The following is a 14815-nucleotide window of genomic DNA, read 5'->3' on the forward strand; positions in this document are numbered from 1 at the left end:
ATTCAATCTTGGAAGGTTGTGTAATACAGGAATTTATTAATTTCTTCTAAGTTGTCCAATGTTTGGTATATCATTGTTCATAATAACCTCTTTTGATGTTTTGTATTTCTGTGGTCAGTTGTATTCTCTCTTATTTTATTTATAATTTTATTTGAGCATTCTCTATTTTTTCTTCGTTAGCCTAGCTAAAGGTTAGTCAATTTTCTTTACCTTTCAAAAAAACTAGTTTCCTTGATTTTTTTCTATTGTCTTTCTTGTTTTCATTTCTTTATTAGTGTTCTTATCTTTTTATACCTTTCCTGTTGCTAATGTTGGACTTAGTTATTTCTCTATTTAATTTCTTGAGGTGTAAAGGTAGATTGTTTATATGAAAATTGTCTTTTTGTTAATGTAAGTATTTATTTCTATAAACTTTCCCCTAAATACAGTTCTGCTCTACCACATAAGTTTTCATGTGTTTTCCATTTTTATGTGTGTCAAGATACTTTCTGATTTTTCTTTTGATTTCTTCATCGGCTGTTAAGAAGTGTGTAGATTAATTTACATGCAAAGGCAATGGCACCCCACTCCAGTACTCTCGCCTGGAAAATCCCATGGACAGAGAAGCCTGGTAGGCTGCAGTCCATGGGGTCGCTAAGAGTTGGACACGACTGAGCAACTTCACTTTCACTTTTCACTTTCATACATTGGAGAAGGAAATGGCAACCCACTCCAGTGTTCTTGCCTGGAGAATCCCAGCGATGGGGGAGCCTGGTGGGCTGCCGTTTGTGGGGGTCGCACAGAATCAGACACGACTGAAGAGACTTAGCAGCAGCAGCAGCAGTTTTCCTTCTGGTTTTGATTTTTAGTTTCTTACTATTTTGGTCAAGATAGATCCTAAATTTTATTTCAATCATTTAAAATTTGTTAGTGCTTGTTTTGTGTTCCCAAATATGACCTATCCTGGATGATGTTCTGTGTGATTTTGAGAAGAATGTGTATTCTGGTGCTATTGGATGTAATGTGTTGTATGTGTCTATTAGGATGTAATGAGTTGCATGTATCTATTAGGTACATTTGGTCTATAGTATTATTCCAGCACTCTGTTTGTTTATTAATTTTCTGTCTGGATGATCTATCCAAAGTTGAAAGTGGGGTATTGTAATCCCCTACTATTACTATAGTAATATTGTATTGAATTCTCCTACTCTGTAGAGCAGAAATACAAGAATGTGACTCCTTTTGGTTCTGTTAATATTTGCTTTAGTTATTTAGGTGCTCCACTGTTGGGTCCAGATATATTTACTATTGCTATTTGATTAATAGTTCTTAAATAAACTTAGTTGCTAAATTAGAATATTGACAATCAATTGTGTGTCACTTATTACTTATTTTTGTTTTTCTTTTTGTTACTGGACCATTAAATCCTAAATCTGAGTCCCACTGACCAAACACATATTTAAAGCCCTCCTGCTAAATGCCATATTCTGAGCTGGAACCAAACTCAGGACTAAGCCAAGGACAGAGCCCCTGTCCCTATAAGTCAACTTCTTGAAGGAAAGGCAGACAAATTTCTTTACTTCTCCCACCTCTCTTTACTACTTGTCTAACTCATAGTGGATGATTAAAAAAAAAAAAGTTAAAAAAAAAGAAAGAATTGATGCTTTTGAAGTGTGGTGTTGGAGAAGACTCTTGAGAGTCCTTTGGACTGCAAGGAGATCAAACCAGTCAATCCTAAAGGAAATCAGCCTTGAATATTCATTGGAAGGACTGATGCTGAAGCTGGATCTCCAATACTTTGGCCACCTGATGGGAAGAACTGTCTCATTGGAAATGACCCTGATGCTAGGAAAGATTGAAGGCAGGAGGAGAAGGGGATGGCAGAGGATGAGATGGTTGGATGGCATCACCGACTCAATGGACATGAGTTTGAGCAAGCTCTGGGAATTGGTTATGGACAGGGAAGCCTGGCATGCTGCAGTCCATGGGGGTGCAAAGAGTTGGACACGACTGAGTGACTGAACTGAAAAAATAAAGCGTCTTTTGAATGGGTTAACAAAAGGATCTGTGTCACCTTTTTATGCTTATATGATCACTATGGTTATCAATTCAGTAATCTGATCACCTAATTTTTTTTTAATATCCTATTGGATAAGCAGTTACCTTTATAGGCATATGAGGTAGAAAAGAGGGAGTGGGAAGGAAAGAAGCTTCCTCTTTACCAGTTCTTGAGTTTGAGCAGGTCGTTTAATATCATATAAGAGAACAAACTGGCCTTACAGGTCTCAAATATGTCATCTTTGAGGGCTAAGACATGTGTGGAAACATGGGCGATGCCAGACACCCTCCAGATGTCAGCAGTATGCCCACACACATCTTGTTTTAACCACCTTCCCATCTTCCCTTCCCACTTTCAGTTCAACAAAACCTCCCTCTCTCAAAACACACATATACAACTTGAAAGAAATTATACAGAACATGGCAGACAGATGATAGTTATTATTTTTGAGTAGGTCTAATTGTTTAGACCTTTCATAGTGTGGACAGTGTAGTGTAGGCAGCCATATGCCATGCTCTTCTACCTTGTAAGACTTGGCTAGTACAAGATGGCTAAAGGAACTCTCTTGTATTTATATTTTGATAAGACTGTCTCTATACATAAAACGTTTGGCCTGAATTGATACAAATTAAGTGTATTATATAACCCTTTGATTCAAATAAATAATCAATATTTCTTCATGCCTAAATATGCTCACTTCATCCCTTAATAAACTCCTCAGTCAGTTCAGTTCAGTCACTCAGTCGTGTCCGACTCTTTGCGACCCATGGATTGCTGCACACCAGGCTTCCCTGTCCATCACCAACTCCTGGAGTTTACTCAAACTCATGTCCATTGAATCGGTGATGCCATCCAACCATCTCATCCTCTGTTGTCCCCTTCTCCTCCTGCCTTCAATCTTTCCCAGCATCAGGGTCTTTTCAAATGAGTCAGTTCTTCCCATCAGGTGGCCAAAGTATTGGAGATCCAGCTTCAGCATCAGTCCTTCCAATGAATATTTAGGACTGATTTCCTTTAGGATGGACTGGTTGGATCTCCTTGCAATCCAAGGGACTCTCAAGAGTCTTCTCCAACAACACAGTTCAAAAGCATCAGTTCTTCAGTGTTCAGCTTTGTTTATAGTCCAACTCTCACCTCCATACATGACTACTGGAAAAACCATAGCCTTGACTAGACAGACTTTTGTTGCCAAAGTAATGTCTTTGCTTTTTAATATGCTGTCTAGGTTGGTCATAACTCCTAACATAAACTCCTACTTGTCTTTGAAAATTCATTGTGAGAAAATATTTGTAATGCTTTGAGACAATATATTAATATTCTAGTATATGAAGCATTCTTACAAATCAGTAAGAAATTCCATAGGAGAATGAGCAAATCATGATGAGTGAATTATCAGGAAAAAGACAATAAATGAATGAAACAGTAAAATAACATAATTTATAAAACAATATGTTTAGGAAACAAGTCACCAGACAAAAGCAAATAAAGAAACATCAGTTTTTGTTTCCCATTTTGACAATAATTACCAAGATATTAATAAGTAGAGTTTGGCAAGGATACATACTCCTTTACTGTTGAAAGGAATTGACAAGAGGTTTTGTACTCTCAAATGGAAAGGGACCCAGCAACCTTACTTCTAGAAATGTGTTGTAAAAAACTACTACCATGGCCAGAGAAACATTGTTCATGAGTATTTTCAAAGTAGATTTGTTAGTAATAGTAAAGCACAACAAATAGTCTCAATGTTCATGAAGTTGGTAAGTGATTATTCAAGTTTTGAGGTGGGCTCCCTTAGTGGTTCGGTGGTGAAGAATCCTCTTGCCAATGCAGGAGCCGTGTGTTCAATCCCTGGATTGAAAAGATCCCCTGGAGGAGGAAATGGCCGCCCACTCCAGTATTCTTGCCTGGGAAATGTCATGGACAGAGGAACCTGGTGGGCTACAGTCCATAGGGTCACACAAGTCAGACACTACTTAGCAACTAAACAACAACAGCAACAAAGTTGTGATGTGTCTGTGCCATAGGATTCTAGACACCCCTTAAAAATGCCTAGTGCGGAAAGATCTCCAAGACATGTCAAGGGAAGAAAAAAGACAGAAGTCAACACGTAATGCATGCATGCTTACATGCAAACTAGACCGTACATAAACATGCCAAAGTAGCACTCGAAAGGATGCAAAGCAAACGGTAGAAAGGGGATATTTCTTGGTGGCGGGGGAGAAGGTGGAAATAAGGAGTCTGTGAAAAGAGAAAGGAGAGTCTCACATAGGTGTTATCCTGATTGCTTTAATCTTTTGAAGATAGAATCTATTTAGATACTTTATATTTAAAGACAAACAGAAAATAAGGTATTTCAATTCTACTTGATGAATCTTATCAAAGAGGTGTATTATCTTAATGATGTGTGGTAACTCTTTATATGTTCATATGTTCTCTTAATATAATGTATTAGTTTAATATATTAAATTCTTCCAAACAAGTACATTTCGTGTACATGTACATGTAGCTCAGAACTTTATTTTAATATTTTTAATATTTTGTGGTTTCAAATGTATGTACTTCTCTGGTACACCTATAATGATTTTTTTTTTCTGCTGTAAAGTAGAGGTTTACTTTGAATTTTGTTTTTTCTTAAGGCTCTAATTAATTATTCAATTCAAAAATTAAACAGTTTTCTTTTTCCTATTAATATAAAATGTATGCAGAAGTGTTAGTCACTCAGTTTTGTGTGACTCTTTGCAACCCCATGGACTGTAGTTCTCCAGGCTCCTCTGTCCATGGAATTTTCTAGGCAAGAATACTGGAGTGGGTTGCCATTTCTTTCTCTAGGGAATCTTCCCAACCCAGGGATCAAACCAGGGTCATTTGTATTGCAGGTAGATTATTTACTGTCTGAGCCACTAGGGAAGCAGGTGAATATAAAATGTAAACTGCATCATAAATAAATGATCAAATGCATATGGGCTTTTTTTTAAATATTTTTCTCTTCCATTGATATATATATTATATTGATATATATATATTATATTGATATTGATATATTCCATTGATATATCTATTGCTTTTCCAGTACCACAGTTTTATTATAAGTTTGCAGTATGGTTGGCAATCTAATAAAGTAAGGTTCCATTTATGCTCTTGTTTGCTAAACTTTCTTGACTATTTTTGTACATGTTCTTAAGCATCAACATGACATGTGCTATTAAATATTGTACTGCAATTTTGATTTGTATTATATTTAAACTATAGACACTCTTAGAAAAATATATCTTCATAATATTGAATATTTGTATGTAACATACATCTCCACTTTTCATTTGATTAAATAGTGTTTTATGTTATCTGGTAAAGTTTCTATTTATTGTTTTGTTCACATAGGTACTTAATATTTCTAATTAGATTATTGGTTTCCTCCAAGTGTGCCTTGAGTAGGTCAACCCTTGGTTCACAAAGCATTGAGATCTTTGAAATGCACATTTGCATATCACATAAACATGTGTAACAGTATCACCCAGTTTCTTGCAAAATACTATGCAAGTTCATGTGGGCTTTCCTGGTGGCTCAGATAGTAAAGAATCTGCCAGGAATGCGGGAGACCTGGATTCGATCCCTGGGTTGAGAAGATCCCCTGGAGGAGGGCATGGCAACGCACTCCAGTATTCTTGCCTGGACAATCTCCACGGGCAGAGGAGCCTGGTGGGCTGCAGTCCACAGGGTTGCAAAGAGACAGACACAACCGAGAGACTAAGCACAAACACACGTGGAGGTTCATACACTTATTTTATTTTTGAACTAATTTATTTGATTTTTCTCATGAGTCCTTTCTTCCTCTGCTTGATGGAGGGGAAAGGGTCCAACAATGGAGAACAATCTAACAGCATAAGTGATCTCAACTTAACAGCACAGTTGGAAGAGCTTTTAAGACAATGTAATCTCCTTTAGATAAAATTTCCAGTCATTTGGAGGTACCCCATCCTCCTATCTCTTCTCTGAGTTGGTGTCTAAACACGTCTCTGTTCTCATGGTTCAAGGAGAGATGGGGTCTCTGCGTCCTCAGGGGATCTCTGGCCTCTTTCACCAAGTTGCTGCTCCAGGCTGCTTCCTGCATGGGTGAGTCTCAGCATGAAGGCTGTGTGTGTCGCCTGCACCCTTTGTCTGATCTGACTTGCAGCCTGTCTCATTCAGACTCGTCAAGCCCCCTGGTGCTCCCCAGTCTGCCTCACACCGTCCTTCTCACGCTGTGACTGGCTCCTCTGAGTTTCCGTCACATCATTCATCTGGCCCTGAGTCTGGGCTGTGCCCCTGATGGCTTGTCCTTCAGAGTTGTGGCACTGCCTTGGAATCCCAGAGCGCCCCACAGCAGGCTGACTGTCCCTCGATCTATCTCCAGGGGGCGCGTGGGTGCTTCTCTAAATTAGGCCCATTCCAGGTGTATGGGAAGGTAGAGTGGGAAAAGTAAACTGTGCCCTCCTTCTCTCCAACTCTGCTACCACCGAGTTCACTGTGAGATGAGAGCCCTGAGATGCTGTGTGTGAAGGCTCTGAATAACCTCTTCCCAGGTCCAAACACTGAGCTGGGCAAAGGACCTCCATCCTTGATATTCCTCTCAATTTATCATATAAACTTCCATTTCTGGCTTAAATGTAAAGGCGCCTGGCAGGCTACAGTCCATGGGGTTGCAAAGAGTCAGACACGGACATGACTGATTGACTAACACTTTCATTTTTTTTTTTTTTAGAAGAAGGAAGATTAGGATATCAATGCCCAATCCCCTTTCCCTCTGATCTCTCCCATCTTCCCTCCCTGGCCTTACAGGATATCACACTTTTCTTTAATATCCCTCATGAAATTTTCTCCTCTATTCAGATTCCAGCCTCAGGGTTAAATCATAACCTTGAGAGGAGTGGAGGTAGGAGTAAGGGCAACTAGTGAAAATTCCAAAATATTTCACCAGATTTGCATATTTACAGCACAGTTCTATTTTACATTCACAGAAGAAATTGCATTCAATTCTATAGCTCCCACAGTAGGGAGAAGAGAATGATCCTTCTTGTAAAAAGCCACAAACATACCATTTAGCATTGTTTTCAATGTTCTCTCACTTCGTTAACGCATGACCATAGTGCTAGTCATGTGGTTACATGGTACTCACAACAGGGTAATTAAAGCATCTTACACTTTTCTGAGTGTGGAGATTCTGAGGGGATTTTAATTTTCATCTTGACTTTAAGTGCCATGGAGTGGTCAGCAATTGGGGAAGTTGGTTCTCCAGAGAGGATTGTTTTCCAAATGTCATCTGAACGTGAAAGGAAACAGAAAATTAATCAAGACGGTGACATTTTAAAAAGGGAGCTACACAGAAAGAAGACAAAGAACATGCTCCGATGGTTTAGTAAAACCATTGGGAAGCATGCTGGAGCCTCCGAAACTTTGGCCCAGAGTTGATGTTTCAAACGCTCAGTGACATACTGACAGATAAATAAGTACAAGGATCGCTCAGTAAGAGTACAATTCATGTGTCTTCTCTGCGTATCCAGAGATTCCATACTGTGTGCTGTTGGCAGTTTACAGGGAAGAGGATCTAAAGCTTTGAAGGAAAGAAGAAAAGCTCCTAAGTCTACCTTTGAGATGTTGAACAGATGTAAAAACTGCAACATGTTTTCAGCCTTTTAAAATTCATTCTTCTTTTCACCTTTTCCCCTCTTTTGGAAATAATATATATAGCAGTAATTTGATTTCTGACCCAACAATCCTATCTACAGATTTGGGGCTTTTTTGTTTTGTTTCATTTGTGTTTTGCATATGAAGTTGTTGTGTTGTGCTTGCCCATTCGCTCAGTCATGCCCGACTCTTTGTCACCCCATGGACAGTGGCCAGCCAGGCTCCTCTGTCCATGAGATTTTTCAGGCAAGAATAATGGAGTGGGTCACCATTTCTTTCTCCAGGGTATCTTCCCAACCCAGGGATCGAACCCGTGTCTCCTGTGTCTCCTGCATTGCGGGCAGATTCTTTACCCACTGAGCCATCAGGGAAGCCCACACTGAAGATCTTTCGGGCTTTCTGACTCTGCAGAGTAAGCCTACTGCCACAGCTCTTTTTTCTCCACAAGACCTCCACAGGAGTGTGAACCAGTGGCATATGGTAAGGAGCCCTTATCTGTGCCTTACTTCTTATCTGGTGCAAGTCAGACTTCACTTGATGATGTCTTTCTCAGGATAGGGTCAAGGAGTTCACTGAGGATGCCCTTAGTGCAAAATCTCATGCAGAAACATCTACTAAGGGGAGCTGACACTCCAGTGCACACTGGGCATCCGTGGATGACTTTCTCCTACTGCCTTTGTGGACTCTGCAACATCTGGCATGCCAGCCACAAAGCAGTTGCTTGAAACATGCAATTGAAGAGGACTCCACAAGAAAGAGCCGGAATCCCAGCTCCCAAACACGGCAGAGAATTGAAAACAGTGGAGTGCTTAAAAAACATGGGTCTGGGAACTGTACCCCTATTCTGCCACTTTGAGCAAGATGCTTATTCCCTGAGACCTCAGTTTCCTTATCTAGGAAATGGGGAGAACACCCTCACACTGTCAGGATTGAATGAGACAATATATACAGATCTTAGAGTTTGCAGCTCTTATAATGTCTTGGAACAACCCTGACCTCAGTTTCCTTATCTAGGAAATGGGGAGAATACCCTCACACAAATGAGACAATATATGCAGATCTTAGAGTTTGCAACTCTTATAATGTCTTGGAACAACCCTGACATCTATTACTTATATGAACTGTCCAATTCTTCCTTGGACCTCAGTTGAAATTTACGTATTTAGCAGATAAAAATCCAGAGTGCCTGGGTAAAGTTTGAATTCAGGATAAATAAGAAATAATTTTTTAGGGTAAAAAAATCCAGGAAATATCAGGATATAACTTATGCAAGAAGTATTGTTTATTTGAAATTGAAATTGAACTGGTCATCCTGAGTTTTATCTGGCAAACTTAGCGTCAATCCCCTTGTCTGATAAAGGAGACTATTGGTGTTTACTCATTCATATTAGAGGGCGATGGTGAGGATGACATAAAAAATATACTTGCAAAAGTTTTGTAAATTGGAACATGTGATTCAGATACGTGGGAATGCTGTGATTATTAGTGTGGGTTTTGAAATCATCACCAGTTCAGGAGCAGGTTGAAGGATGCAGAATGAAAGTCAATGAGAGGAGATACTGTAAGTTATAGACCAGTTAACCTGTTCACCTCTTCTCAGGGGCCAAGAACCTCTGTGTTACTTGCAGCAGACCGCCTTTTCTCATTAACATGTATGTGCGGATATCGTTGGTAAGGACTTTTTGTACTTGGATTGAGAAGGAAGAAGAGGAGTATGAAGAGGATTGTGCAGGAGACTGCCAACCTTTATACAGGGAGGGTTATTTCCTTTTTAATTAAATTTCTAGACATGCAATTTGCCTTTTCCGATGTATTACGTTTTTCATCAGCTTTTTCCTCATAGAGTGGCAAATCACGAACAGCTTATTTCAGGAATAATCACAGAAGGGGCGGTTTGGGTGCCCACTCATGTCCAAGCTGCATTTTAAGCATAAAGACTCCTTGGACAGAACATTCCAAGTGAAAAGTCAAGGTTCTAAAAATACTCAAAGAGATTTTAACTCTCCTGTGTCAGGTGCATTCAGGAAATGCAAGTACTCAAATGCTTTCATTTCCAAAGAAAAGAACATAAGGTCTTTTCCATCCCTTCTCATGGGCCAAAACTAGACCCCAGAACAAAATGTATTCTTGTGTAACTTAGACAATTTCTGAAGATATTATTTATTAAAGGAGAGAATGTGACTTGTGCTGTTATAAAGCCCAATTTACTAGCTAATTCAGTCCCTTTTGTAAAATGAATAAGTCATAAGGCAAAAACTTAGTGAGATCAGTTATTTGGTAGGATGTAGTTAAAGGAAGTCTTAGTCATACAACTGAATGTTTATTTTTAAACCAGTTTTACCAGCTTCCTATAGACACTGCCTCAGAGCTAGGAGACAGACACACGAACTGAGTAACTAGAGCAACCAACTTGGCAATTTCCTACAAGACAGAGAGAAATAAATCTCGAGGGACCCTTGGCCTTTGACTCTCGAATGCAAACGCTCTGGGAGAAAAGAAACCTATGGTGAGCATGTGCTCCAATGTCTGCAGACTACAGCCATGCAAGACCCATCCTTGAATGAAATTGCGAATTTCCCCACAGGGGGTGAGAGAGGGGTGGTTGATTTTCAGCTGGCAGGCACAACAGACAGGATAAGGCTCTTTGTGTTTAGACACTTGAGCCATCACATTTTATGGACACAAACTGAAGATAAGATCTACTGATGGAGTCTGGCCACAGCCTGAGACCAGCCCACCAGTGACAGGTTTCCTTAAGCACCTGATGCCGGCGCTTTGCAGCGCTTCCGGTGGATAAAGGTTCTGGCAGGGTCAGTGTCTCCACTGAAGCTGAGAGTCTCATTTGCCATAAATGAAGAAGATGGGAAGTGAGCTGTGAGATTTTTAGACTAATATTTAGATCACTGCAATTTATCTCATCTTAAGGATCAAGCTGATTGAACGTGAGACGAGTTTGAACTGGACTGTGTTTACAAGGCCTTCTTCCTCTGGGCTAGATGTTTAAAGAAAGGAGAAAAGCGAGAGCTGGGATTTCCGGCTAACCTTAGAACCAAAATTGGCCAATCCCAATAACAATAATAGCAAGAACAAACAAGCAGGAATATTGCAATGCGCTCTCTACTGTGCTGAGAAAAATTCATTTCCTATTTGAGTTCCATTCACATAAATACTCATAATGATGTATTTAAATCCAGAGTCTGTTAAATCCTAAACCCACAGTACCTGAGCCAACAGCGAGAGTCTTGCATTTAATCGGTTACTGTAATAAACATATAAAATGTGTGGTTTTTTTTTTCATGAGAGGACAGAGCAGTGGCTACATAAAAGGACATCAAATGACACATCCTCCATCTCCTAGCAAATAAAAAAGCCATCAGCTCATAACAAGGCGGTGATAAAAGGTGCTGAGGCCAGTAAGATTAAGACTTTGTAATAAGGTTCGGGCGCCAAAACTGACAGCCATTTTCTTTTATATTTATCATGTCCTCACATTGGGGTGAGAAGCCATGGCTGTCCCATTGCTGGCTAGAATTTATAGCAGCTCCATTATTAGGAGATTGCAGTGAAATGGGGTAGAGGTATGGTTTTCTGAGAACGTTACGATAGCCTCCTACATTATACACTTGACAGGTTTGTCAGCTCTTAGTAACAAGCCTTGTAAAGTACTTTAATATCATTAGCACTATTTTCTTAATGTGTCTATTCTCCTTGCAGCCTGAAAATATCATATATCATGGGCTGGAGGGTAGCCTGAACTGCTATCTCCCTTTTTCTGGCTTCTTAAATGTGATCTTATAGTAACAAGTAGAGTTGATATTTTAATCAGAATAATGCAGCCATTTCCCTTTATTGATTATCAAGTAAATACGTATAAATATGTAGTTAGGGGTGGGAAACCCTTTTAAGGGATATTGAAAACATATAATGAATGGCTTTCTAGGGTAATCTTGCTGCCTGCTTACTTCCGCTATGCTATATGCCTGGAGGGTTTCCATTCTGTTCTCCTTGCCCAAAGATCTCTGGAGTTCACATGCAGGAAAGAGGGACGAGCGTCAGAACTGAAACTCTGGAGGAATGTTTCAGGTGGGTAAGTCCTAAGTTAGATGCGTTTGTAATTTCTGTACATACATATCTTTCTTCAGTATGCGTGTGTGCATGCTCAGTCACTTCAGTCATGCCTGACTCTTTGCAATTCTGTGGACTGTAGCCTGCCAGGGTTTTCTGTCCATGGGTTTCTCCAGATAGGAATACTAGTGTGGGTTGCCATGCCCTCCTCCAGGGTATCTTCCTGATCCAAGGATTGAACCCACGTCTCCTGCATTGCAAGTGGATTCCTTACCCACTAAGCCACCTGGGAAGACCCAAGTTACAATATATTCTGTAGTTAATGGTGCATTTCGAAAGGACCCACATTTGTTTTGAAGTACAGAAATTCTGTAAGGCTTTTTCTTCCTTTACACGATGAGATATTGACTTACATATGCCTATCTATAATGCTAATATAAACCCAGAGACTCAACACTTGAAAGAGTTTTATGTGTTTTAAATATCAAAAATAAATGTGTATTGCTTGGTGAATGTAATAAAATTATAAACTGGATTTAGATCTCATGTTTAAATAGGACATACATCTTAATAGGGGTCGTGTCTGTTCTTAACATTATAAATTTCCTCATATGTGGCCTTGATCATAAAATTTTAATTATTGTCAACAATAGCCTTAAATTGATACCAAAACTAAGGCTGGATGCAAATAACACACTATAAAGGGAATTTTATTATCTCCAGTAGAACCTCAAATTGTTCCATGACTTAAGGTTAAAGTCAAATACACAGTTCAGTTCTGTGCCAGGGCTAAGAACAAAACATCAGCCTTGTGTGTGCAGTACCAATATCATGTAATTTACTACACGTTGCCCCAGATGTGTACTCAACTAGTTACTGGATGTGAGCCCTACCTCCCTACCACAACTACCTCAAATGAAAAATGAAGGATATATACAGTGGAACACCTGATCTAAATAGTCATTCAGTTGTGTCTGAATCTGTGGACTGTAGTCTGCCAGGCTCCTCTGTCCATGGAATTCTCCAGGTAAGAATATGGAGTGAGTAGCCATTCCCTTCTCCAGGGGATCTTCCTGACCCAAGGATTGAACCCTGATCTCCTGCACTGCAGGCAGATTCTTTACCATTTCCCTGGTGGTTCAGATGGCAGAGAATCTGCCTGCAATGCAGGAGATGAGGCAAAGAGTCGCAAAGTCAGACACAACTGAGCAACTTTCACTTTCATATATAATAGAATACTATTCAGCTATAAAAAATAACAAATTAATGCCATTTGCAGCAACATGGATGCAACTGGAGATTATCTGTGAAGTAAATCAGGAAGAGGAAGACAAATATTATATGATATCATTTTTATGTGTAATCTAAAATAGGTACAAATAAACCTACCTATGAAGCAGAAACAGAGTCACAGAAATAGAGGAGACACTTGTGGTTGCCAAGGGAGGGGGGTTGGGGGAGAAATGGAGTGGGAGGTTGAGTTTAGCAGATGTAGACTTTTATTGATAAAATGAATAAACAACAAGATTCTATTGTACAGTGCAGAGAACAATATTCAATATTCTATGATAAACCAATATGCAGAAGAATATAAAAAGGAATGTATAACATACTTTGTTATATAGCAGTAATTAATCAACATTGTGAATCAAGTATACCTCAATTAAAAATTTTAAAAATGTAACAAAAAAAGAAGCCATAAAGGAATCTGTGAGTATTTTCCTTTTAGTCAAAATCATTGCACCTAGTTCAGAGCCTGGCACATAGTAGGTAATCCAAATGTATTGATTGGAAGAGTGTGAAATGAATCTATAACTTCTTCCACTTTACACTGAGGTTTTCAGCCCATGGCCATCAACATGGGTTACTTGCAAGAGAAAAAAAATATATGTATCAGATGGAGAGGAGCTATAGCAACTGGATCTGAGATTTAGTCCATGCTTTTCTTTATTAACTTATGTAATTGCTTCTGCATTTACAGCAACTCCATATTCAGATGCTCTCAGACAAGAGCACTACATATTGGCAAATAGATACTACTGGGCAGTCCAAAATTCTTGTTAACAAATTATATGAGTGAATCTAAAATATTTATTGTTAACCATTCAAAAATGTATTTTGAAAATAAACAATCCAGGAAGATTTACACTTTTATGTCCATCTCCACTTATGGCTTTTATGTCCTTTGGTTATACAGATATTCCAAGATATACTGTACTCCACAAAATGGGATGACTAGATTAAATTTTGTCAGCTTAACATTTTTGCTTCATTTTGATTAGAAGTGCCTCCCTAAATGCTGTATTCCCGTTGCATTTACCTAATTTAGGTGAGAAGGAGACGATTCATACTTTGGACCGTCTCTCTCTCACCTGAACAAGAAGACAGGGCAGGGTCAACCCAGCATTTTTGTCTGTTTTTATAGTCAGTTTAATAATTGCCTGTGATAGATTAATTATATAGTAACTACTGCTGATTTTTCTTAGAAAGGAAATGATTAAATCATGTATTTTTCAGTGGGGTCTGGTCACCACATGAGGACCTAACCTAACCTTTTTTAAGTATTTTATGCCTCTTCATCTGAAGGAAAACCATTAAGTTGATGTGCTGAGAAATTGCCCTGTGAAAATGCTACTGTTCATACATTCTCGTTAACATGAATATGATTTTAATATCTGTTGATATGTGACAATTCCCCATCAGTCACATGACTGGTCATAAAAACCATTTAGTCTATTAATTGTTAGAAATCATTAAGAATTAGACTTATTTAAGTCTGTTCATTTACTAAGCTTACAACATTTGATCCTATCAGAGAAAATACCTTTTGATAAAGTCTTTCTTGTAAAACAGCAGAGTAATTAGTCAAAATCATTGACTAAGGATTTATGGCCAGTAATGTATAGGAGTGCCCAAGAATTGAGGCCTTTGAATTGTGGTGCTAGAGAAATCTCTTGAGAGTCCCTTGGACAGCAAGATCAAACTTTAGTCAATCCCAAAGGAAATCAACTCTGAATATTCATTGCAAGGACTAATGCTGAAGCTCCAATA

The 14815-nt window shown here is 38.9% G+C and overlaps 1 protein-coding gene across 1 annotated transcript in view; it reads left to right on the plus strand.

Moving 5' to 3' along the window:
• Positions 1-13456, plus strand: part of LOC145528617 (uncharacterized) — a 32372-nt gene extending 18916 nt beyond the window's left edge. The window contains exons 5-7 of the mRNA XM_081547274.1: positions 6070-6148; positions 7984-8179; positions 11715-13456. Coding sequence (XP_081403400.1) covers positions 6070-6148; positions 7984-8102 — 198 coding nt within the window. The 3' untranslated portion in view covers positions 8103-8179; positions 11715-13456. The remainder of the gene's footprint in view (positions 1-6069; positions 6149-7983; positions 8180-11714) is intronic.
• The last annotated feature ends 1359 nt before the right edge of the window (positions 13457-14815 follow it).

This window comes from Giraffa tippelskirchi, chromosome 12 (genome assembly GCF_054371585.1).
Source record: "Giraffa tippelskirchi isolate mGirTip1 chromosome 12, T2T-mGirTip1v1.2.pri, whole genome shotgun sequence".
In the NCBI taxonomy this organism is placed as follows: Eukaryota; Metazoa; Chordata; class Mammalia; order Artiodactyla; family Giraffidae; genus Giraffa; species Giraffa tippelskirchi.